The sequence below is a fragment of the Nycticebus coucang genome, chromosome 5 (assembly GCF_027406575.1).
Source record: "Nycticebus coucang isolate mNycCou1 chromosome 5, mNycCou1.pri, whole genome shotgun sequence".
In the NCBI taxonomy this organism is placed as follows: Eukaryota; Metazoa; Chordata; class Mammalia; order Primates; family Lorisidae; genus Nycticebus; species Nycticebus coucang.
In genome coordinates, this window is record NC_069784.1 from 3,874,067 (window position 1) to 3,900,447 (window position 26,381).

Here is a 26,381-nt window from a genome sequence, read left to right on the forward strand (position 1 = left end):
CCTCGCCTGCCAATCTCGACACCTGTGCACCGAGCCGCTGCACCGAGGAGCACCCCACTCGGGGCGAACCCCAGGCTTGAAGCCACGGACATCCAGCCCCCGGGCAGCAGGTCTGGCCGGCGGAGCCTGCAGCCTCCTCCTCGGGCCGCCGCCGCCTGCAGCCCCGCGAGCGCTCTGCCCCTCCGAGCCGAGTCGTCCGCTGCGCCCCAGTCCCCTGGGATCCTCGCCCAGCAGAGCAGCGGCAGCGGGTGCTAACGGAGTTGGGTGCACAGTTCGCCTTTCCTGCTCGCCTCTTCTCCGCCCAGGATTTATTGTCTGTGGAGCCTGCCGGGGGTGGGGAGAGAGCTGCGCCTCCATCGCCGCCACCGCCGCTGCGGTCGTTAGCGCGGCGCAGGGCAGGCGGAGGCCGGGACTGGACGCGCTCCTGCCTTCCTCGCCGGCAGCTTCCCACGGGAAGCTCTCCAGCCGTCCACCTGCAGGGCACCGGCACCATGGTCTAGCGCGGCACTCGCCTGGATTCCCCGCTTCCTCCTGTTCTTCCTGCCTCCTAGCCCTTCCCTCCTAGTCCTCGTCCTCCACGGACCCCGCGCCCAGTCCACTGCGGACCCGAGCGCTTTAAGGAATAACCGTTGGCAGCTGCAGGCGAGCCGGTTCCAGCACCTCATGGGCAGTCCCTCCCGCCGGCGATGTGAGTAGGGCGCGCTCGCTCCGGGCCTCGTGGGTTGCCGGGGGCCTCGCGCCTGCGACCGCGGGCGCGCGTGGGGTGGGAGCCGCGGGGCGGGGGCGGGAGGGCTGGAGGCGTCGGCGCTTGGCCGGGAGCTGCGCTTGCGGTGGCCCGCGGAGGCAGCGGCGACGCGGTAGGTTGCGGGGCGTTCGGAAGTGGGGTGCTAGCTGGGCGGGTGCCCGGGAGCATCGAGTGGCCCGGGCTGGCCGGAGACCCTAAAGGGTTACATACTGCGAAAAGCGAGGCGGGAGCGCGTGCTGGGCTGGAGCTGGACCTCGGGTCCAGCTGCGAGCGGGTTTAGCTCCCCGCGCTCTCTCAGGTACCCACAGTCTGCTTCCCCGGAGGAATCTCGGGGACGAAGCGCGTGTCTGGCCGCGATACACACTAACTCTGTCACAGACACACAACACACAACACACACACACACACACACACACACACACACACACACACACACACGTGGCAGGTAGCACTTGTCTCCATCCTGGAAGGTGGTGCATTGCTGTCTGGATGTCGATTTTTTTGAAAAAAATAATTTTTTTTATGTCATTGGGATTGAAGGGAAAGGGTGGGGTTTGGGGGGGATGGAGGCGACGAAGGAGCGTGAAAGGCTGGGGACGGGAAGAAGTGAGGGGGGCGGTGGAGTGAGAGCTGTGCCCCGGAGTCGGGGAGAACGCCGCCTCCCCTCACCCCCAAACTCCTGCCCACACGCCTCCTTTGTGTGGCCCGAGACGCCGGAGAACCTGCCCGTTCCCGCGGTGCAGCTCTGGCCCCCTCGGCGTCCTGCGTCCCCCTCTGCCCATCATTAACGATGTCCTCCGTGGACAGAGGGAGGGAAGCACGTTGGCATCGGGGTAATCATGGCACCTGGGCTTCTAGGCGACCAGATTGGCTACCAGAGGGCTCTAGTCTTACTGTTTGCACGGTCAAGAACGGAGCGGGGGCGGGGTGCAGAATGCCTTTTAAAATAGGGTGACTTCATAATAACGGAGGTGGTTGCAAAATTGCTTCATTACACTACTTCTCGGCCATCAGGCTGAATAAAGGGACCCGCCTCCGCCCTCTCCTCCTCCTCCGCCCTCTTCTCTTCCCACCAGTCCCAAAGCGAGCAGGTGGGGGAAGATGCGGGCGCAGAGAAAGGAAGGGGTCACTTTCACAACTCCCCGAATGAGCTTCAGAATGGAACCATCTGAGACTCCCACGTTCCTTTCGAAGTTCTCCTTCAAAAGCAATTTAAAAAGCGGAGAGGTGGGGCTGGGAATCGGCGAGGCTCGGGCCCTTCGCCTGTTCTTTCCTATGACTTCTCCTATACACTTTACACCTTCCGAATGCACCTGCAGTGGTTACTGGGTCGGCAGGTAAATACATGGATGTGTGTACCTGTATGTGTTGAAATGTTGCTTCCCTGGTGGGAAGAAAGCAATTTATATGAGCATATTTTAATCTGGGTAAATTTCGAAGCACAATAGAGATTTTGCAGCGTGGGCGAGAAGCGTGCATTCCAGCGAAAGCAGAACACGTGATCCTCCAACCGGAGAGAGACAGAACTGGGAACTCGATTTTCTTTGTTCCAGCCTGAGCCTATGAGATGCTCAGCATACCGGTTGTTTAAATCCTGCTATAAAAGGGGAAAAAAAATAATGAAGTTCACCGGAGGGGGCTGGAATGCAGGGAAGATAAGCCCAGGTGGAGACGCGCCTGGGCAGGGCTGGGATCCGCCTCCCCTGCCGTCAATTTTTACCGCCCGCGCTCTCCACCCCACCCGTGGCTCCGGCCATCCCCCTGTTTTAAAATGAGGCATTTCACCTGGGAGACAGGGAGGAAAAGTTCGTCAGCCCCTGCACACGTGGGTTTCCCAGCGCCTCAGATGGCTGCGATTCGTAGCAGATGACACCACCTCCCCAGTCCGAGGGTCACGCCTCCATCCAGGCGTCATTCAGCTAACTCCAGGGGAACCACCAGGAGGTCTTTTTGCAAAAGATATTACAATAGTCAAGTCCCTGCTTCCTGGAAACCATTGATGGTACAGAGTAAAGAATGAACAGGAATGATTTTATTTTTTCCTTAAGACTCAGAAAACTAGGGGGGAGGGGGGTTATTCAGTGATTGCATGTGGAATCCTTTGGTTTAAGGCCTTTGGAATTTCCTGAGTTCATATTATTTATTAGTTTAATGAAGATGGAGCTTGTTCCCAGCCCAACATTTAGAGTTCTCTCACTTGGTGACTTATTTTTTCACTTCGTGTTTAATCTTAATGGGCTAAAGTTTTTTAAAATGTGAGCTATTTCTGTGCGGTCCTGCATTGCATCACACTTCCACGTGGTGGTAACGAAAGCTAAGTCAATTTTCATGACATATTCGGAAGTGACAGTTCTTCATACACTTAAAAAATTTTTTTCCAGGAAAAGATGTGTCCTTACCATGGCAACCCTTACGTGCGTGGGACACCACTTCTCCCAGCGCGTATGCAGTTTCAGAATTAGAAACAACTTCCTAAAGAAGCACATCTGATCCGCTTACAGTAGCCATGTTTAATTCAGAATTGTAGGGCAGCTTTGGGCGGACACTAAAATTTCATTATTAAAATCTTTCTCCATGAAGCTTATTTAATGTCCTAGTTCCAAAATACAGAGCATAAGCTCTAAGAATTTTGTATGTCTGTATGTTTGTTGGCTTTAGACAATCTTTAGACATTATGAAGATATAAATATTATAAATTTTTGTTGCTTTTGAAAGTCATTAACTGTATTATCTATATGATGTTAATTCCTGGGGTTATTTCTTAGCTCTCTCTTATTTCAGTACATGTTACATGGCAATATTTGACGTAAAAACCCGGTCTTGTCAATCATGATTTAAAATGTCATGTTTTCAGAACAGATAAAAATTTGATGTTCAATTTTAATGGATGTATCAAAATGACACCTATTGAGAATATAATTTTCTAAGGGATTGTGGTATCAGTATTTAAGACTGAATCACACATTACATGATATTTGAACTTCACTCCATACCTGAATTAATACAGTACACAAAGAGCCAACTGTTGATCAATTACCACCTGGATTATTTCTGATTCTTCTTACATTTTCTTTCTTCACATTAATTATTTCAGAATTTTTTGAAATTTATTCATTTCAAACATACACCGTAATTATTGAGCACAACACTCGTAATAGCTGTATCATTAATAAAATCCATCGTATGGAGTATTTCCTTATCTCCAGTATCAATGATTGCTGTTCAGAATATCATCCACATTCTTTCGTAGAGTCGTGTGAATTTGTAGGACAATATGGGGGAACTGTTAATTCAAACCTGTGACACAGAACAAGCTTTAGTTAATGACAAGTCAACTGACTGTTAGGTAATCCCTGTCTCCAAGGAAAGATAACACTGGAGATGATTTGAAAATCTTCTGAGAACCCTGAAGTTTTCACACTTTGAATCTGTTTAGTGTATGGGCTACATCAGTCTTCAATAGCAAGTTTTCAATGTTTCATTATCAAAAATGGAATTTTGACATTGAAAGGGCAATTTAAACCTATACAGTAGCGATTATATTCTATTTTGAAGAAACATAGAAACAGGCAATTCATCATAGAGTTTCCATATGCCTTATAAATGCTGAACTGTGAATTGTCAATGAAAACTCAGAAGTGACGCCATGAACCAACAATGTTTGGAACATTACTAAAGCGGAGGGGTGGGGCTGGGAATTGGTGAGGCTTGCCCCGTTGGTTCATGGCACCACTTCTGAATTTTCATTGACTGTGGTGGGCACAAATCAGAAGTGGTTGTTTCTGGCACCTGTGGCTCAGTGGATAGGGCGCCAGCACCATATACCAAAAGTGGTTGTTTTTTTTTTTTATGAAGTTTTTAACCATGTTCTGTGAATAATATAGAGATTATTTTGTATATAATATAGATTTCTATTATAGATATAAATGGACATAAAGATATAAATCTATATTGTATATAGATGTTATTATGTTCTGTGGATAATTAGAAATATTCATGTTTTATAGAAATAACTCTGAAATAGTGAAAGAAAAGTAAGAAAACTTAGGTGATTCCATAAATAACAAGTAACCTTAGGTAATATAAATTAGTCTTTTTTAATGACAGAAAATAGAGGTAGTAATAATGGCTAATCTGCAGCTGCATTACATATCAAATAAGACATCAGGGTACATGAAATGTGGTTTGGGCATTTTACAAGGGTGCAGCACAAACTGGTATAAACCTGTTTTTCTATAGCAATAAGTGTGTGTATGTGCACATGTGGTTGTGTACACTGACAGCATAGTGTATTTTCAAAGCATGCCATTTAAATAGATCAAATATATCTATTTCTTATCTTAGAATGAAGTGGATATTCTCAGAAATCCGAGCACCACTTGTCATCTTGCTCCTCTGCTATAGTGACGGAGCTGCAATCATAATTATAATAAAATACCAGTTCCTAAACACCTGTTATGAATCAGGCACTATTTTGAAGATTATGTTAGAGTAATCCTATAACAAGCATTCTTCTTACCATTTAAAAGATCAGAAAATTTAGTTTCAAAGACAGCAAGTGACATGTTCATGTCATATAGTTAGAAAGTGATCAGCCAAGATTCAAACCCAGATTTGCCTCCTGTGCCATTTTCCCCATACAGTGCTCTGCAAAGCATAAATTGAAGTTTGTTACATAACTGAAAATCTGGAGATCACAGAGCTTTTTTTCTGATGTGCAAAGAAAATTTATAGTTTTGAACAGGATTTTTCAAAGCGATCTACATATTCGACAATAATATGTTACTTTTCTAGCCACCATTTAATATTGGTACAGAAGATATATTGCACAATTAATTAATGACAGGAATAATTAATAACTTATTAAAACTGTCATACAAAACTACATTATGGAAGTTTTCAACAATGCAAATTTTGAGTCAATAGTTGTCATGTTTTTTTTGAAACTACGATTTATTTGATAAATAAGTCTCTAAAGAAGTATCATTTATGCTAATTAAATCATTAATCTTAATAGAAATATAATCATTTGTCATTTAAAGACACATGGAAAATCATTAAATAAATTTAGTAACCCAAAGGATTTCCTGGGTACACATATCTTCATTATTCACTGCTTAAAATCTCTATCCAAAATATTATTTTATTTAATACACATGCAAAGAATAATGGCTATCAGAGATGAAGTACTGAAATTTATACTAGCTCTACCCTGATCTGCTTAAGTGTTTTAACAATGGGACGGCTGTTTATATAGTGTATTTAAACAAGATAGTGAATTTATTTATTGGCTTGTTCACTTGTGCCAGGACATTTTTGCTCTACATGAATTTTAGTAAAGTTGAAAGGCAGATTAACACCAGGGGATAGTTAGCTTTAAGCCTGAGGTAGTATCGGAATAAATTTTGTAAGTTAAAAACAAGGGAACTGTAGTCCACGTGTCTAGATGTGGAGGACCGTGTTTGTGGTTAGAGGAGAGAATTAGATCTTGTGGTTTTCAAAGGTAAACTATCATGAGAATAGAAGAGAAGCTATTGGTTCTAATGATCAAAAGGAGGCCGCTGACCTGACAAATGCTGGTACCATAAATACTGTCCCTGTCGAAGCTAGTGAATGATGCCCCATGATCATATCAATGAACACAGCTATGATTTACTAAAAAAAAAAAAAAAATACTGTCCCTGTCATTGTGAGCCTTTCCAAAGTAGAACGAGAAGATAGTACTGTCAAAAGCAGAAAAACAGAGCTAACAGCGGAAAATATGGGACAAATAGATGGAAAAGAGCTGTTAGACTTAACTTACTGAGCAAAAAATACAGGGCTTTAATTCTGTTGACAAAGACAAGGAGACTTTTATATAGTGACAAAATATTTGATTGATGTCTGGCTGTGTTATGAAGTTTTTTGATAATGGAAGGTAAGGCAAGAAATTAGTCTTATTGATACAGCCCCAAGTATATGAAGACATTTGTTGCACATAAAAGGTGAGTAAAGGACATAAAGCTAAAATATACCAGCAGAATTTAAAGAATTAATGTGATGCAGAGGGTGTAAAAATGCAAATAACTGGAATTCTTGAATAGTAACTGCTCACGTTCGGCATCAAATGCCTTCATTATTTCAGTTCTTTGCACCAGTAGGCCTTTTGTGGAGTTTTCTAGGATGGGGCTGCCCCTTGGACCACCTATTTGGGTGCTCAGATCACATTGTCCAGTGTTATTTTGAGTCAGTGTAGTTCAAGACATGAAAAAATTTTCTTTCCTATTTCAAGTGTGATTAATTTATTAAGAGAATTATAAAAGCGATCGTGATTAAATCAAATACCTAGTTAAACTTGGAGTAGCTGTTAAGTATCAGCAATGTGCTTAGGGCAATGCTGTATTGTTGAACATGGGTCATATACGGACATACAGCTGTGATTCCATTTCACAACACGCACACATACAGGCTTAGCTGGAAACTTACTGTTTTCTGAGTTTATGACACTTCAGTGTGAGAAAGCACTTTAGAGGGACTCCTTTTTTCAAAGAAGAAACCAAGGCCAAGTTAAGCATGCTTTCTTCCTCCAAGTGACCCAGCTGTTAAGGGCAGAAATAGCACGAGCACCAGACCTTTGGCCCCCAATCTCTGCCAGTAAAACCATACCCTGGGAACGAGTGGAGTCTTTTATAACTGAGCAAAGTGAAAGAGGGAAAGGGGACCTAATCCAATAGATCCCATTAATACAGGCAGACAGTATGATGGCACCTTCCAAAGACATTTCTGTTTCATTTAATTTTGGCCTGAATTTTGCCCTGAGTTTTTATTTGACTTACATATTTTGGACAATTGCCTTATCTTTCCACTTTTATATGACTATCTGGGCAGACTCTATTGCTATAAATTTAACAACCATTAAATATTCTATTTTAAAAATATCTTTATTTAAGAAATATGGAATAATTTCCATTAATACTGAAGCATTCTAAATATGGATCCTATGTCCTTTTTAAAATATCAAATTTAAAATGTTCTTTTAAATTAATTTTTTTAGGATAATGCTAGCTAAACAAATATTGGATGATGAAGAAATGTTCAATTTATCTTAAATAAATGAATTCTCTTCTAAACTTGCTGATCTCAGTAAGGGACAACTAGTGAGTTTTCTTATCAAAAAACCCAAAAATTATTTGAAACAACATTAGCCCTTACTATAAAATATTATCTTAAAATTGATTAGGAAACCATTCTGATTAGGAAAATAAAATATGGTATTGTTGGAATTTGTAAAACAAACTGAGTTCTGTAATTTTTTTGCATTAATAAGTTACATTTTGAAGGGTCTTTTGAAAAAATAAGCTCTCTCTTCTAAATATCTGTTTACATATATGTTATCATTTAGTTTTTATGTCACAAGACAAATTTGAAATTAACATCTCTCATTTATGTACTTTTAGTCCTAAAATTCTCAGTCTAATTTTCTAGAAGCTTTAGTTACTGGGACACTTATGGTGAGACTTTTTTAACTCACTGACAAAACATATTAGTCAACAATTATGCAACATTTAAAAAATATTTATAAATAAAATACAAAAATCACTTAAAATGTGCATTTGTGTTATGAACAATCCTACATAGAAATATTTACAATCAAAAGTGTTGATTAAACAAGATATACTTACACAGTCCCATCTAATAATCCTCTTAAACAGATGAACTAAAGCTACTTAGTACAGCTACAATTTAAATTTGAAGAAACACCATCGTTGTGAGGACGTTAGTGCCTTACATATTTGCATATTAGCAATGATTTTCATTTGTAGGAAGGTTCTTATTCATGCCAGCTTCCAGTGTACTGGTTTGAGACTCGTGGGTGTGATGGAACGGAACATATTTCTGCATCTGTGAAGTAATCCCACGCACCATTTTATATGACAACATCTGATTGTCCTAAGACTAAGCATTAACAGTGAGACAAAATGTCAGCCTCTACCAATACAGGGTTTGGATTTCTCCTGTAATAACACCTGCTTCATCTTTCATAGTATCCAATTTTATTTAATGAGATGTTACTTAGACATGTAATATAAGGAGAAAGGATGTTTTTTATGCTTGTTTGCTCTTTCTGTCTTGTCATATCTCAGATTTGCTTCTTGCAGACAAAAAGCAAGCCACCAAAAGTTAAACATAATAGACACCAAAGTGAGAAATAAGCAAGGGGACCTGGGTGCAAAGATGATGTGCTTCTTTTTATTCCTGTGGTACAGGGAGAAATTATAAGCAGTGGCATGTGTGTTTATTTTCTGTATAAAAATCGCAAAGTAGATAAGCTTTACTAAAAGTTAATATGTGTATTAACACAACCGCATTCTATACTGAAGTGGAGTGCATGATCAGTTAGAAAAATATAGCATATTTTTTGAAACTGGAGGACTGCAGGTAAATAAGAATGCATTTGCCTTAAAGTAAAATGTGCTGGTGAGTAAAAAGGTTAGAACAAGATTGGTATACAAAGAGTTTAAGGTCTGCTTCTCTTAAATATAAAAGTATGTATGTAAACCTCTTAGTCCCAGGAATTTTCTATTTATACATCTTACCCTAAATATACTTCCTGACTCAGACCAAGGCCACGTGTCGTATCTTCTGGAGTAACTGGCAAAGCATGTATCTTCTCTGCTGTTTATCAATCAGTGTAAATTCGGCTCTGAAGACTTCATGCTACGGTGACTACTACCTGGATAATACGCTGGTCTCTCTGCTGTCAGTCTTAGGGACACACCTGTCACTCCTTTTGTCTCTGTATGTGACCAAGACAGTCCCAAACTTGCAGGGTATATTTCTTCTTTGAATATGTAAAGTTTTCCATACTTTGTAGAGAGGGGTATGTTCTTAATATCCTTCCCCCTTTTCTTGGTAGAATGTCTTTGTGTGATTATGTGTAAAAAAAATAGAAATGGAAAAAAAGAAAAAGTTGTATTCGGGTTCTGGGAATATGGATGAATACTTTTTTGTTTTCAAGAGGTGAGTCAGGTGAGAAATTTAAACCGAGTAAAAGATCATTGTTAAAATGGAAAATTCTTTTTAGAGTGCTTAGTTGAATTAAAATATATCAAAGATGAATTCAGTTTAATGAAACTTAAGAACCCCTTGATTATATTCTATGCATACCTCTTTTAAAAAATGGTCAAACCTTTAAATTATATGATTTATATGATCAGTGAAAAATCACTTGAATTGATCTTTTTAGAATGTTTCAGTGTATGGGCCATTCACCCCCAGCATCATTGTTTAAACAAATATTTGTTTAAATGATCTGTTTCCAAAGCCAGCACATACATGGGAACTCGTTTGATATTTTTAGCCCTAGCAAACTAGCTCACACCTTAGTGCAGAAAAACAAAAACGTGCATGTTGTGGGAATGAATGGTTTAAAGAATGAATGGTTTCACTTGCAGATCCCTAGTGCAATTCCCATTTTCTTCTGTTCTTCCTTTTTGAAGAACTTCATAGGATTGTGCTGCTCAGCCCCTGTAAGTGAGGCACAGATGTGTGACGTGCTTTGGCCAATGTGACAGGAGCAAAAAGTAAGGAGCATCTCTCTGGGTAGAGTGTTTAAGACGTGCTCTTTACTCTCCCTGATCTAGACCTTGTGGAAACCTGTGTCACTATGGAGCCTTCATCAACCTGGCACCTGCCCAGTGACCCTGAACGCGGCCCTCCCTCTGCTCATGCATTCGACATGTATTAGAAGCAAGCAATACAGATTTGGGGGATTGTTTCTGAGTAGAGAATCTTACCCTTTCCTGCCTCTCAAATATATTGAACTTTAGAGACAAATTCTAGTGAAAACGGAATCCTGAACTCGTTACAGTGTCACAACTACAGACTGTTGTATGAACAGGTCTCTAATTCAGATCTTAATATAAAAATACGTTTTATGACTGAGCAAAGTTATACTTTTTACACAAAGCTATTGTTTAAAAGATAACCGAGATAATATTTTATAAATTTGAAAAAATCCATTTGGGAAAGTTTAACTTATAACTTTGTACACAAGCATATTCTGATAAACCAGATGTCTGAGGGCCAGTCTGCTGTTCTTGTACAACTGAAGAAAGGCTCTTCTTGTTAGTGAACAAATCAGGGAAGCTAGGAGTGTTTTGTCATCCTGTATATTGTTGGGACAATCTTTATATGAAAGTTCTACCATATCTACAGGAATCTGCAACTTCTTTCTCTGTTACGTACATTTTACTCAAGGTCTGATATATATCCACTCATTCTGAAGATGTAATATGCTACTACTTTGGGCAATGACTTTGCTAGGCTTGGCTGAAGACAAATGCGGCCCTTGATTCTGCAGAGATTACAGTCTAATGCATCAGGGGTCCTCAAACTATGGCCCACGGGCCACATGCGGTGGTGTGATTGTATTTGTTCCCGTTTTGTTTTTTTACTTCAAAATAAGATATGTGCAGTGTGCATAGGAATTTGTTCATAGTTTTTTTTTTTTTTTTTAACTATAATCCAGCCCTCTAACGGTGTGAGGGACAGTGAACTGGCCCCCTGTTTAAAAAGTTTGAGGACCCCTGGAATAGGCAAACATCAAACACATACTCATTCTAGGGATACATAAGTATAATTTCTGCTAAAAGCTAAGAAGGAAACAACCAAGGTACTGAGAGTAAATATTACTTGTGGAGTAGTAGCATCGGAACTTCTGTTTAAATGAAACCCTGAAGATGGCAGGAGCTACCCAAGCAAAGAAGGGGACAGAGAACTCCAGGCAGGGCAAATGATAAATGCAGAAACCCTAAGTCAGGGGAAGATTCGTTGGAGGGCAGTGTGATCGAAAAGAGGTTGGTGCCTGCGGCTGAATAGCAAGAGCAGGAGGAGATTGGCATGATATGAACCAGCTGTGAGCCACATCTGCAGACTTACTGACCAGGTTAAGAATTTAAGATATTTACCTTATATTCTATCTAAAATCATGGAGCATTTAAAAAATATGTATTTGATTGTCCTATCTATCTATGTATGTATCTATCTATCTATCTATCTATCTATCTATCTATCTATCTATCTATCTATCTTGAGACAGAGTCTCACTCTGTTGCCCCAGGCTAGAGTGCTGTGGTGTCATAGCTCATAGCAACCTCAAACTCCTGAGCTCTTGGGCTCAAGTGATCCTCTTGGCTTGGTCTCCTGAGTAGCTGAGACTACAGGTGTGCACCACCATGCCTAGCTAATTTTTTTTTTTTTTTTAGTAGAGGCAAGGTCTAATTCTAGCTAAGACTGGTCTTGAACTCATAAGCTCAAGCAGTCTACACTCTTCAGCCTCCCAGAGTGCTCGGATTACAAAAACATGTATCAGCGTCAATTTATAAAAATTAACACTTATCCTCATAGAAAATTACTGGAAATGAATTAAATACTTTTGTGGGGAAAATAATTAAAGCCTCTTTTTAAGAAAACAAAAATTTTCAAATAAATGAAAATTAGGAATGCATTAGAGTGACTCACTTTTATTGCTATCATGGTTTATTTTAATTATTTTTTGGCATGAAAAGAAAACATGATTTCATACCCATTCTTTCTGAATCCTAATTTCTTCTGTATTTTCTCATTAAGCTTTATCATTTGGAAAGAACAGTTCACCCCTTGTCTTTTTATACTTGGTTTCCTAAGATGAGAAGAATAAAAAATTGGTGAAGTTTGCTTTAAACAATCTCTCTCAAACACTTCCTAGCCTCCTGTAGCACTGTAGCCACCAAGGAATCCTAACTGTAGGATTTTCTGGGCAGGACGGCACCTATTTGCAATTTGTCCTATATCATGGTCTCTTTCCTAGAGCTTTTGCTCTTTACAAATTTTTACAGCTGAGTTCTGTCAATGAAGACACTCTGTAAATTGCTACCCAGAGAAGACACACTTAAGTAAAAGGATAGATGTTTATACATGGACACATTAAGTAGGAATGCATTCAGCTGCTTATTAAAAAAAGTTCTTAACCGAGTAAGTTATTTTAGCCCTTCTTCCAGTTAGCTCTTGCAGTGGTAACTGCAGTCCCCAAACATCTCAGAAGCATATGTCACGATGGAGCCTCCATCATTTCTCTCTCACAGACCTGTGGGACAGCAGCAACCCTGCTCAGCATGGTTCACCAAGTCTTTGCTCCAGACTCCAGGCCAAAGGAGCAACCCTGATCCGGGGTTTTGTTCTCCTGGAGGACAGCTGGAGCATGAGGCCATCCTGACTTCTAAAGTTCAGTGAGAGCTTTCACTCACATGCAGCATGCATCATGTCCCTTCACCTTCCACTGTCCAAAGCAGGTCACGGAACCAAGCCTGGCATGGCCAGGAGACAAATCATTAAGCACTGACACTGGTGTAAAGGCTCAGCAATCCTTTAAGAATGCCGACTCTTCCAAATTCTTATCTACCTTTAGGGGTAGTGGTTTAGCATTTATACTTCGAAAGATATTTTTTTCCGTCTTAACGTAGCTGCCTCTAAGTGAACTGTTGCCAAAGGAGAGTAGGCAGTAGATGCTAACTGTTGAGTTCCCGGAGCCCTTGGCTTGGGTGTTCTGGCAGCATGCAGCTCTGTTTAATGCAGTTGTACTTATGAATGTATTTTGATTTTTTCTTCCTTGATTAAGTTGAAGCGTATTTTATAAATTCCTCACAGAAATGACCTTCGCTATGACCTATTTCTCTGGTTATGGAGGGAAATTTAGATTAATAGCAATTTAGTTTTAGTTTGGGGAAACAGAATTTGTCCTTCAAGCGTTGAAGCTTAGTTATTAAATTAAAATTTTGTTTTTTCTATTAAAATATGGAGGACATGTGTAGTGTTTTGGACTTAAGGAATGGAAGTATTTGGGAACTTCTGAGATAATTATCAATTCATAGAGACTGGCATTTCTTTTCACATTCAAAACCTCATGTATTTTATTTTTGTTGAAGTCTACTAACTATATCTAAAACGTCAGGTTATACCTATCATGGAATGAACCATATTTTTACAAATAATACTTTTGCTGTATTAATAAACATAATCACTAAAATTTATGAAATCCTTTGAAGTAAATAGATAATATTCATATTTCCACTTCCACAGGTGTTCTTTCGAAACCATGTGTTCTTTTGGACTCCTGTTTTGAAGGGTATCACAATCACCCCTGGACCAGTGCTTGTCAAACATTTTTTTTTTAAATTTTGGAATGCTTTTATCAAGTGAAATAATGATGCAGAACTCCAGTACATAAAATGGGGACAAGTGAGACTGCTGTGTTTCAAGTGACTGTGTTTTATGTTCAAGAATTGTCATGCCGCTATATAATTATTTTATAATTTCTCACTTCCTTTTTAAACAGAAAAATATCTTACCCCTCATTGGGGGAAATTATACAAAAAGACAGGCATCATTTGTTATTTTCAGTTACAGATTACCCACAAACTTGGGGCTGAGCAAAGTCATCTGAATTGTTTTATGAGCACAAACAGGGCTGTATCTCATTCATTCTCAATCTTTTTCCTCTTGACTGACAAAGGGTGATATTATCCACACAAAGAGTCTCAGAAGCCTTCATTTCATCATACCCATTATCAGTGTGGATGCCAGCCTTCTCTAAGACAGAAAGGTATTTGGGACAGCTGGTTCTGCTTCTTAATGAACATCTTCTGTGGTCGCCCAAATAGGCAAATGGCAGAGAAAACACAACTCCAGCATAATCCAAGGCAGATGAAAAGATTTGCTCGCTTTGATGAATATGGCTCATTAGGATGGCTTTGGGGTTTCTACTTGTCAGGTCTTGGAATCGTTTACTTTTCTCGTCCTAAATGCCTTGTTGAGGTTGGCTGCATTTTTTGTGAAATTGGACTCCCGGCTGATCAGCACAGAACAGTTTCAGAGGCAAAGCTGGACAGAATGATTATTTTCTCAAAACTTTATTTCTCTTTTGACCCAAAAGACATATTTAAGGGTATTTTGGGGCGTCTTCTGTTTTGGAAGACATCAATTTTTATTGCTCTTTGTGATGCTTTTGCTATCAGCCACCTTGGCCTTGAAGTTTTTGTTTTGGCAAATATCTGTCAGAATTACATTTTGCTCTCATCTGTTTTAGTGGCATGCATAGTCCATTTGCAATAAGATCGTGAGTTGAGATATTTTTTTCTGTTACTTTCCAACCAGGTGACCTTGGGAAAGTTAATTCTATACATCATAATTCATTCGGCCTTGAAGTGAGCATAACACCCATCTCACATAAATGTCATCATGATTAAAAGATTTAATTAAGAAAACAAGCTTGTACACTATTACTTTAATGATACTTCCTATATGCAAAATGAATTACCTTATCCTCTCTCCAATTAAAATATTGATTTACTATTTCTTTTTGCAATAAAGATCAAGATTCATATTTTTTACTACAAAATCTTTGGTCCAGCTTCACTTCCTACATGCCCAAAATGCAGATGTTCTTTCAGTCTTGAAAAGGCCTTGTCTCCTGCCCTGGGGCCTTTGCACATGCTGTTCCTCTTAACTGCTCTTTTTACCTGGATAACTCCCACTTTATCTTCCTGTTTCCATGGAGTGATCACTGCTATCATCTTCCCTTTAGACACTGTGCATACAGCAGGAGTCTACATTGCTATAGAGAAAGAAACTTTGAAAGCGCCTGAGTCCTCTGTGTATGTTCGTTGAGTGTAAACTGCTATCCTGATCCACAGCTGTCCCTTTCCAATCCTTTAAAATGCTTTATCTCAAATATTTACGGAAGTACCTCAAAATAAATTTATATGCAAATGGATAAAAGGAGAAGAAATGAGGTAAAGTTTATTGGAGACCTACTATTGTTTCCGCACACCATCTAGCCGTGATACATGTAATCCTCACCAACTCTGTGAGCAAGTAAGATTTTTAGGAAAAGAATAAAAATATCTAGTCTCTAAAGGTATTTTGTGTCCATTCAAATGGAGAAGACAAACGTACAATTTAAAGAATAAAAACATTTTTCTTTTGTTGAAAAGCTAGAGGATTACAGGAAAGTTTTGTTACATCAGGAAGGTTCCATGTTGTAAAACATGCTAATCTTTCTCCAAAGAATAACTTTACCATTTGTGTACAACAGGCTCAATTAATTTAAAGCTTTAAAAATATGATATATAGGGTGGCGCCTGTGGCTCAAGGAGTAGGGCACCGGCCCCATATACCGGAGGTGGTGGGTTGAAACACAGGCCGGGCCAAAAAACTGCAAAAAAAAAAAAAAGATATATAATGTATATCTAGCACTTAGTATAATATGATTATAAATTGAGTTATTCTCATGAAGATCACTCCCATTATGCATGGAAGTATCTATGATATTATTACTCATTTGCAATATAAACACAAGAAGGGAAGCTTTGAAATTGCCTGCAAGTGACAAGAATGAGTTGTGAGCTATCACTGTAAACATTTCTTGGGAGTACAGTATGTGATAAAACACTTGCAGCCAGTTAAATGAGGGCCACTGACCTTGTCAGAATGACACAGCCAAGCACCAGTGAGCTCAGAAAGAGCTACATGAACTAAAACCAAGAAATATTTCCTTCTAAGATTTTTAATTAGCAGACTATTCCGTTGTGTATCTTAAACATGGTACAAGATAATGCCTTTGGTTCTTTTACACAACAGATGAATATCAACTAATAAAAATCTTTGTTACAAAAATGATTCTTAGAATGTAGGGACTGTAGATTCTTGTATGAATCTGTAAAGAATGGAGGTTATTGTGGGCTTAAATCTACTACTGTAGATTTAACAATATGAGGAGCTGATCTGACACTCCTCGCCCCATCTCCATATCTCCAGGTATGTTGGAGAATAAATCAAAATGCCAAAGTAAAATTATTAATAATTGACTTAATGTTTGGTTGATTTAAAACATTGACCTACTCAAGGTTGTTCTTCCCTATTTGTAAGAACTTAAATATTATTGTGATTGGTCTCTCTGACTTTAATCTCCCCTACCCATCCGTCAAATTAATTTCTGTGAAAGCCTTTTTGCAGAATTAATTTTCCTTTTCAGAGTTCCCTCGCAGTTTACCTCGAGTTTTATAACCTTGCAGGTTATAAAAAATCTCAGTTTCCAAAGGTGACCTTCACCAGCCTTCAAATTGCACTTACAACTTTCTCAAACTTATTTTTTGCTCCTCCTTTATACAAATGGCACACTCCATTTACACTGAGCTGAGTTCTCCAAAGAGACCTTGTGTTGTAGTGGCAGAACCAACGCTGCGGAGACCCACACATGCCCAGTTCCACTGTTCACCATAGGTGTAAGTTCCCCCTGACCTTCAGTTTCCTCTTCCATAGAAAGGAACAACTGCAATCAGAATTAACAACTATAAGCGCTCTCCTAGGACTGTGAGAAAGATGACAATCAAATAATATGCGCAAAGCAACACGTGCAGGTCACCCCAGCACTGCTAGTTGAGAATTAACAGATGCTTGGGCTTCTTAGTTGGACCTCCAGGCTTCACTGAATTCTTACTTCCCCTAAAAGTAACAGCGAGTTGCCCTAGTGCAGTGCCATGGAAGACAATTTTCCCATGGATGGGGTAGGCGGGGAGGTGGGGGTGAATGCAGTTGGTTTATTCTGGTCTCTGTGCAGTCAAACTTCTCTGCTGATGACAGTCTGTGTCTGCAGAGGACTCCACCACTCCCAGCGCCAGCATCATGGCTTTAGCTTCACCTGGGATCACCAGACGTTAGATTCTCACAGGAGCCACGACCTCCATCCCCCCCGTGTGCAGCTTACAGGAGGGTCTGCACTCCTTGAGACTCTAACACCACAGCTGATCCCAGCGAAGGGGGAGAGCTGTAAACACAAATGAAGCTGTGGGTGCTCACCTCCTGTTGTGTGGCCTGCCATGGCCCGAGGGGGGGACCACAGTCCTGTCGAATATAAAAATCAAACGTAAAGAAATAGTGTAGCATTTGTGGTCAGAAACCAGGCTCCTCTGCCTCTCCCAGCAGTGAGATGATGGACACAGCAGTCTCGGTGACCCTGAGTTTCCTTATCTGTAAAAAACACGGAGAGTCATCCTGATCTGACCGGGTGCTGGATGGGGCAGATTCAGCGAGATACTAGATGTCACGTACTTAAAGTCATTTCATTAACTCTCGATAACTGTTATTTATATTATTGTAATTGAAAATGAAATTCATCTCTTCAGTTTAGTAGCTACCAAAGCAGATCCTTTAATTAAACTGGTATAAAGGCATTTCACCTAACCTTATTCTTGGCATTTTGAGTATTATTTGTGGGTGTAATATTTGTTCCTTATTTTTCTAAAGTATTGGCCTTTGCCCATTACTAAGCAACAAAATATAAAATCCTAAGAAGCGACTTTTATCTCTAGGCTTTGGATTTTCTGTTCTCTGGATTCTGAGTAACAGCATAGAATTTAAGTGAACCTAGTAACTCCCAGCGTGTCCCCTGCTGTTTTCACAATAGCGTCTAAAGAATGCCGTTCGTAGGAGGTGTTATTGCCTTTAGAAATATATTATGAAGATAGACATTGCACATGTTTGTATGTCTACATGTCTGTTGTTCTCCTGGGATATTTTTAAGTATGCCAGTGGTAAAATATGGTATTCTGTGGTTGAGTATTTTACTAGTAGAAAATGTCTTCCTTCTTAAATCACTTCTCTTTGATCAGCTCATCCTAACTTAAAATCTCTCATTATGCTCTCTGATTCCTGAATAGTTCTCAAATTCCTCCTCCCCCTTCCTCCAGTTATTGCCCCCTCCCCAGTTCAGGTTTCTTCATCTCCTCTGCCCTCCACCCCTGGCCCCTGCCTGGGCCTCGCCGACCCCTCCCTTCCTGGGGACACAGCCACTCCAGCTCCCTGGGCTCCCTGGGCTCCCTGACACTGGTCAACACAAACCTGTGCAGGGCTCTTCTCCTGACTCCACCAGCATTGACCCCTTTTCCCCACACTTGCTGGCCTGGATCACAAACTCACATGGTGATTCTGCTCTCACCCTGTGCATTCAGCATTTTGGCAATACTAAACGATAAGGAGTTCTAAAAATATGCCCCTGTTATTTGCCAGAAACACCAGCAACCTCTTTCTACTAATTCTTTAAATGGTGGTTCCAAGTGTCTCTTTCTGCACGAAGCCTTGGTACATTTTCCTTCCTCTTCCATACAGGGAAAGTTGGGTTGTTTTCCTCTATGTCTTGAAAGTAATTTGTATACATCCCTATTGGAAGACTAATTATGTTATACTTTAATTTTTTCTGTGTTTTCAATAGGATGTTAGAAATAGCACTTTTCTTTGGGAAAACTCATCTTTTAGCTCACGGTACCTACTCAATAAATCTAAAGAATAAATGAAAAGCAAAAAAAAACTGGACAAACTAGATGTGAAATTAACAACTCACCTGTGTACACTTATTACTCACTCTCTGAAGTAGAATGCAATCAGGCCCGTCTAGGTTTTAAATTATCTATTTCTTCTAGTGGCTAGATGCAAATGAAAGAGTATACTAAAACATTAATTTTCTAAATTGAATATAAAAATAAAATAATAAAATAAAATCAGTGCAGAAGAGGGGAGAGAGAATGTGAGTTTTGGCATTGTAAAAGCTAGATTTAGATTCTAGCTGCTTCAAGTAGTGATGAGGAAATTTGAAAAAGGCTGAATAAAGAACCTGCAGTTATCCCTGTGGAACAAGTAAAACATGCTGTTCTTAAGTTGAGTTTGTATGTAAGTTGGAACAGGTACATTGACCAATTACCTGTAGTCGCCTCTGTTTGCAGGTGAGAGTCATCCATCAGGCAGATGTTTGTAACTTGGAGATTACCTGTAAGAATATTAACAACATCTGTCTCACCACTTGGTCATGAGAATCAAATGAAATAAATAAATGGAGATGTTTCATAAATTATTAAAGCCTAGATGTTTATAATATGATATTCTAGTAGGTTTAAATTTATAGTCACAAATTCAGATGTGCCAAAATATTAAAATAACTTTCAAAAGGATCAGTTATAAATATTTGTATAAGTATTTTTGTACTTGTTAAAATTTGTTTTTCCTTGACAAATTTATAAAGTTGTTTTTCGTTCCCAAACAGCATATTCCTCCTCTTTCTGTCTTCTCCACATTGCTCTTGCTGTTGCTGGTGTGTTCGTACATGTGACACAGGTGAGGGAGGCGCCTGGTCCCCTGGTGTGTGTGTATGTGTGTGACGTGTGTGTATGTGTGACATTGTTGAGGGAGGCACCTGTTCCCCTGGTGTGTTCATATGTGTGACACAGGTGAGGGAGGTACCAGTTCCCCTGGTATATGTGTGTGACACATGTAAGGGAGGCGCCTATTCCCCTGGTGTGTGTGTATGTGTGACGTGTGTAAGGGAGGCGCCTGTTCCCCTGGTGTGTGTGTATGTGTGACGTGTGTAAGGGAGGTACCTGTTCCCCTGGTGTGTGTGTGTTTGTGACGTGTGTGGGAGGCGCCTGCTCCCCTGGTGTGTGTGTATGTGTGAGGAGGTGTGTATGTGTGATGTGTGTGGGAGGTGCCTGGTCCCCTGGTGTGTGTGTGTGTGTGTGACGTGTGTGGGAGGCGCCTGGTCCCCTGGTGTGTGTGTTTGTGACACGTGTGTAAGGGAGGCGCCTGTTCCCCTGGTGTGTGTGTATGTGTGACGTGTGTAAGGGAGGCGTCTGTTCCCCTGGTGTGTGTGTGTTTGTGACGTGTGTGGGAGGCACCTGCTCCCCTGGAGTGTGTATGTGTGAGGAGGTGTGTATGTGTGACATGTGTGTGGGAGGTGCCTAGTCCCCTGGTGTGTGTGTTTGTGACATGTGTAAGGGAGGCGCCTGCTCCCCTGGTGTGTGTGTATGTGTGAGGAGGTGTGTATGTGTGACGCGTGTGGGAGGCACCTGGTCCTTTGTTCTCTGTCTTCTTTGTAGCTGTCCATCTACTGGGTGAATGACCCCAGTACAGTTGCCCTTGAAGTTCATGGGCCTCCCCAGGATGACTAAGCACTCAGACACCTTATGTTTCACTCTCTCTTACCCAGCTCCCGGTCCTTTCCCTCCACTCACCCTTTCAGCACTGCGTGCTCACCACAGAAAGGCTGAGCGCAGAAGGTTCGCATTTCACTTGGGAATGAGAAATCCTCATGTCCTCAGGCCCGTGTCCGTCCAGACGCCCTTAGTCTCCCAAATGCACACCTTGTTTCTCAGGATAATTGTGGGTCCAGGGTGTTCTAAAAGGTTTGTAGACTCCCAAGGTTATATTTGGGGAAGAAAAACACAAGACTCAAGTAAGAGATGCCATTAAAGCTATTTGGATGTTTCTGCCCGTCCGCCCTGCACCTGTAATCCTCGTGGTGGTCCTGGCGTCAGGCCCTCAGCGGGTCCTACTGCAGTTTTTGTTTTTAATCAGTCCTTCTTATGTGGTGAAATCCCTGTTTTTTCTATGGTGGGAAGTCAGAACCTCAGTCAAGCCTTGTAGTCTGGCTGACAGTCACAAGCTACGCTGTGCCTGTCTCTTCCAGCTTGATACTTAATGTCCCGCTTTTCAAATTTCTAGAAAAATCTCTCGCTCTCTCTCTCTGCGCAAATGTTTGAGCAACACCTTCTTTGTTTTCAGGTATATTCACCTTCCCCCCTCCATAATAAAGGGCATTGGCTCTGCGGTGACAGGAGGTACCCAGAATAGAGAAAGACGGGGTAGGAACAATACTATCTATGAAATATACCCGAACATTATTTGCTCCTAATATTACTACTGTAATGACCTACAACTTAGAGATTGTACTGGTTCTTCAAAGAAGCTACTGATTCTACCCCCAAATTTCTTAGAAAGAGAGAGAACCCATTCGATTGTTCCATGCTTCCTATCACCAACCCTACTATACACTGAAGACAGAAGCTGGGCTTTGGTCTTCTGATCTGTAAACTGCGGCTAAGAATGCCTATTTCGTCAGGTCATGGTATTAAATATGACAATGTAAATAGCATGCATTATGAACTCCTCACATGTGGCAGATCTGCAATTAGTATGCAGTGAAATTAAATCCTTCTCTCATGGCCTCATGTTGCGTTCAGCAAACTTCTCTTGTCTTGAAATCGTGTCTGTGAAGGTGAGAACCAGCTGAGGATGTGGCTTTTTTTGTGACCCAAGTGTGAGGTCTACCCGGGTGTTGGGCTCCTGAGAGTTGGCCACCAGAACCTCCAGAGTCTGACAACAGTGATGATAAACGCAGCAGCTCGCGATATTGCTTGGTCATCTAGCTGTGGCAGATTTTACAGAAGCCAAAGAATATTTATATTCTGTGCTAAGGAAGCCCACTGTGCTCCAAAAATTGTCAGCGACCTGGAGGCTTGGACAGCCTTTTCTGGAAATCACTATCATGACAAGTGAAGCAACACAAAGGGACTGAACTGTATCTGGTGTCATTCTCCGTGTCTTCAGGACATTTAGGAGGTGGTGGCACCTTCTAGGTCTCTAACTTAGCATCTGGCTGACTAATGCCAATCATGGGCCGGTTGCATCTGCCCATATTGTCCTGTTAAGCTGTTACATAATGCCCAGGGTCAGCCAGTTCTTTAATCCAGGTATAATATCAAATACGAGCTTTAGACATCAAAAATACATACGTGATACAATCTTTGGGGAAATTTAGTCTCTGAATTCTGTTATTCTTGTAGAGGTGTAAGTCTTGCGAAAGAATAAACATGAAAAAACTTTAAAAAATAGGTGCTATTAAGTATAGATGATTATTATTATTACATTAAGAAGAGGTGATTATAAACTCTATTTCATTTAATTGTGGGAAGCCTTATTCAAGTATGAGTTGAAGTTTAATTTTCAATAGATAAGGATGATAGTGATTAATTGAAATGGGCAAATAAGTTCTAGAAAAACCTATGAAAATAATCAGATGAAATCATTGACCATTGACTCTGGGTAACTTATCAGAGCCAGGCATGTGCCCAGCCAGTTAGAAGACTTTAGAACAAGTACACCTAAGCTCTGGGTAGATTGATCTATCTTAATGTATGTACATTTTACTTCAGAAAATTAAAATCATAAATATGGATGTACTTGGGGAAAGCTTTAGGAGTAAACTGTGCTTATGTCTTCAACTCATTTTGAAATGCATCAAAAAACATGTAGAGCTGATACACTGACAGACGGATACTGGTCTTTTAGATATTTTCTGAAGATACACAGCCAGGAAGAAAAGCAATGATGACCAACACCGGGCCGTGCCTGCGTGTTCCGTGACACGGAAGAGCTTCCCCTTGATCTACATGTTAGTTGCTTTAGTTCACATCAGGGGGTTCTATGGAAAGGATGAGTGTAAGGAGCTATTTGGCTGACACTGGTTTCCTCATATATGGCAAGAGGAGAAACTTCTCTGTCCAGCAAACATAAATCATACATGCTTTGAAATAAGGCTGTATGATCCTTAAATAATCTCCCTGTGAAAGAGCGTAGTAAAAATCTCTTCCTGGATGGATTCACTCTGAGGGCATTTATAATCAGATCGTTAGTGTTTTGACAACTCTATGATTTCATAGTTTTTCATAACCCAATATCAACAAAATAAACATTTTTATTTTTCAATATTATCTGGAAATTCAGAAATCTAGTTGGTGACTCAGGATTGATGATCAGGGAAATACTAACCTATCCATTTCTTTACCCAATTATAATAAACAGGAATCAGACGAAGCAAGGAACGGCCATTTTTTATTCTTATGTTTAAGGCATTAGCAAGATTATTGTGTCCATCTGTAGCGTCTCTCTTTAATGCTGTGTACTGTTCTACCTCAGGAATACAGACACTTTTTCCTTCTCTTTAGTCTCTTTCTTTCTTGTGTTTCCTCTTCTATTTTCTTCTCCTTTTTGCCTTATAAACACTGATGCAAAATTACATTAATCTAACTGTGTTCCCTCTGTGCAAGATGCTGTCAGGTGTTGGGAAAGGACTCATCTCTTCTGTCACTCACCTGCAGTCTGCTGGGGAACAAAGGCCATCCCGCTGGTCTGTGTAGCACGCTGGGGGGGATGCAGGTTATCCTGCCCCTCTCACGTTACTTACATTTCATCTCCCTACTGCCTTATACACGCGTGCGTACACACACACACACACACACACACTCTCTACTGCCTCATACACACACACCACACACACAACACACACCTACCATACCTCTTCAGTTTGTGAAAAGGGAGCAGATGTTCTGACTAAATGAAAGTTTTCAATGAAATTAAATCATTACATAAAATCTGCTGATTCAAAAGAAGATAAGAACAGCGCCAAAAAAGGACTGAGAATCAAAACTCCAAGCAGACTGTACTGTAATTCAGATGAACAAAAGAACAAGAGAAGAAAAGAAGAAGAGACGTCACTTTTACTCAAAAATGCTGACTCTTTGGACACGCTGCTGAGTTTTAAGTCATTCCATTGTTAAGTGGCCTAATGCTGGCAAAACACCACTGGAAATTTTCTATCCAGAGAGAGAAGATTGCCTGATTTGAGTGCAGGTCTAAACTTCCGGCAGTTTTCTCTCTACAAAAATTTTGGCTAAAACATAGCTGAGCATTGAGTGGTAATTATGGAAATTTAAGAACTTACCTTAAGACTGGAAATGCTGGGTGGCACTTGTGGCTCAAAGGGTTAGGACGCTGGTCCCATATGCTGGAGGAGGCACGTTCAAACCCAGCCCTGGCCAAAAAGAAAAAAAAAAAGACTGGAAATGCCAAGCAGCTTACTTTTACACTTAATGGCGAGATAATATTATCACTTATCAAGCAAACCAATAAACATCTGATATGCAGGTAAGCTTTACAACTCTGGTCTAAAGAAAAATTTATATTCCCAATTTTACAAATTAGGAAAGTGAAAGTGAGTATTGGAGAAGCTGAATCATTTTCTTGAGGTTGTAAGAGACAGAGCTAGGACCCAAACCTGGGAATCCTAACACCATGATGCAGCCTTTTAACACCTCAAAACTTTTAGCTTTATCTTTTTAAATATCTCTCTCTCTCTCTCTCTCTCACACACACACACACACACACACACACGCACACACACGCACACACAAAATGCAAGTTCATTTCTTATTGTAAGATTTGAAGTATAGCTGATCTTGGCCAGGCTGCTTGCCTCCAGAGAAATACTTCTAATTGATGTTTGATTCTGTATATAGATTTTTCAGAGAATCATGTTTTTTACAAGTTAAATTTGTTTGAATTTATAGTGTGTAGCACTGAAGACAGGCTGCCGAGTAATGAGGCATAAGAAATGAACATTCTGTAATTTAAATTATAAAGAAATTGATTATTCTAGAATCAAATTCATTGAGAAATAAGGAATCCTGTTCTATTACAAGCAAGTTGCTGAAAACTTAAGGTCATGATAAACCCATCGTGGAACCAGCTGTTTTTAACAGTAATAATAAAACTATATTTGTACATCTAGCACATAATTTATCTTGTTTTATACAGTTTTGCTTTTCAATTTTATTCATAAGTGGTCAAAGTGATTTTTCAAATTTATTCTTAAGCAAATAGTAGGTATTTTGTAAATATTCTCAGATTGACTGTCAAAAAAATGTGCTTACAATTTAGAATATATACATATAAATTGGATCAACAGATTATATAATATAAAGGATTTTTTCTTACCTTTAATGTCCACTTGTTTTTAAATGTTCTTTCTTTGTAAAATCATATTGCAATAATACCGAAGAATGTTTTAAAACTTACAAAACACAGCAGCTTCCATTTCTCCCATATCTTTCTTTTATTTACCTTTTAGGTATGTGCATTTATGGTTGAAACTAGACCGGGCGTGATTTTTATCTTTTCTCATTTGACATTATTTTGTAAACCATGAATTCAGAGCACGGTCCTGGTAGTCAGGTGGGCCTGGTCTCATTGAGCCTGTGTTCTATTATTTTCCATCCTGGGACCAGAGGTTGGGAACATCTTACAGCCATCGGTACACCCAACTGACACTAAATTTCTTAGCACAACCTATCCCCAGGCGATGCCTCAACTCCCTTTTCCACTCCTCAGCTGGGTCATCTTGGGAAATTTTCTTTTTTTTTTGCAGCTTTTTTTGGCCCAGGCTGGGTTTGAACCCCCCAGCTCTGGCATATGGGGCCAGCGCCCTATCTGTTGAGCCACAGGAAATTTTCTTAATTGTCTGCAACTAAATTTCTTTCCTTCTAAAATGGTCATAACAATACTTAGTGTCGAGGGCTATGATTGTTGAGTGAAATAATCTATAAAGTGTTGAGTGTAGTAAACTCTGTAAGTGCCAGGAGCTGTTAAAATGTCTAATGTTATTTGTTGTGTAACTTTCTATGAAGCTGATGTAACATGTGAACCTCTGGTCAGGACAGACACATCCTCTGTGTGCACCTGTCCCCATGACAATAATGTCCAAATTACATCTTTGTGAACACGATTCTTTATTCCTGTATTGACCAAACTCACTGAAATAATTAGAAGTAAAACTAGGGTCTGACAGATTATGGACACTTCTATGACCTTTCAGGTGTCCCATCAATGTATTTTCCAGAGGGATTACATGCATTTTTGGCACTTCCCATGGCCAGTTTTACTTTGCCTTTCGCAAGCA

At 40.3% G+C, this 26,381-nt stretch overlaps 1 protein-coding gene across 14 annotated transcripts in view; it reads left to right on the top strand.

The window, feature by feature from the left end:
• The window catches only part of LRRC7 (leucine rich repeat containing 7), a 626,043-nt gene that overhangs the window by 100,479 nt on the left and 499,183 nt on the right, over positions 1–26,381 (top strand). Inside the window, exon 1 of one of the 14 annotated variants that reach the window (XM_053592548.1) lies at positions 9–688. The exons of 11 other annotated variants lie outside the window; for them this stretch is intronic. In XM_053592548.1, coding sequence (XP_053448523.1) covers positions 687–688 — 2 coding nt within the window. In that variant the 5' untranslated portion in view covers positions 9–686. Of the gene's footprint in view, positions 1–8; positions 689–26,381 lie in introns of those variants that run through there. 2 more of the 14 variants (XM_053592537.1, XM_053592539.1) reach the window with 2 other exon arrangements.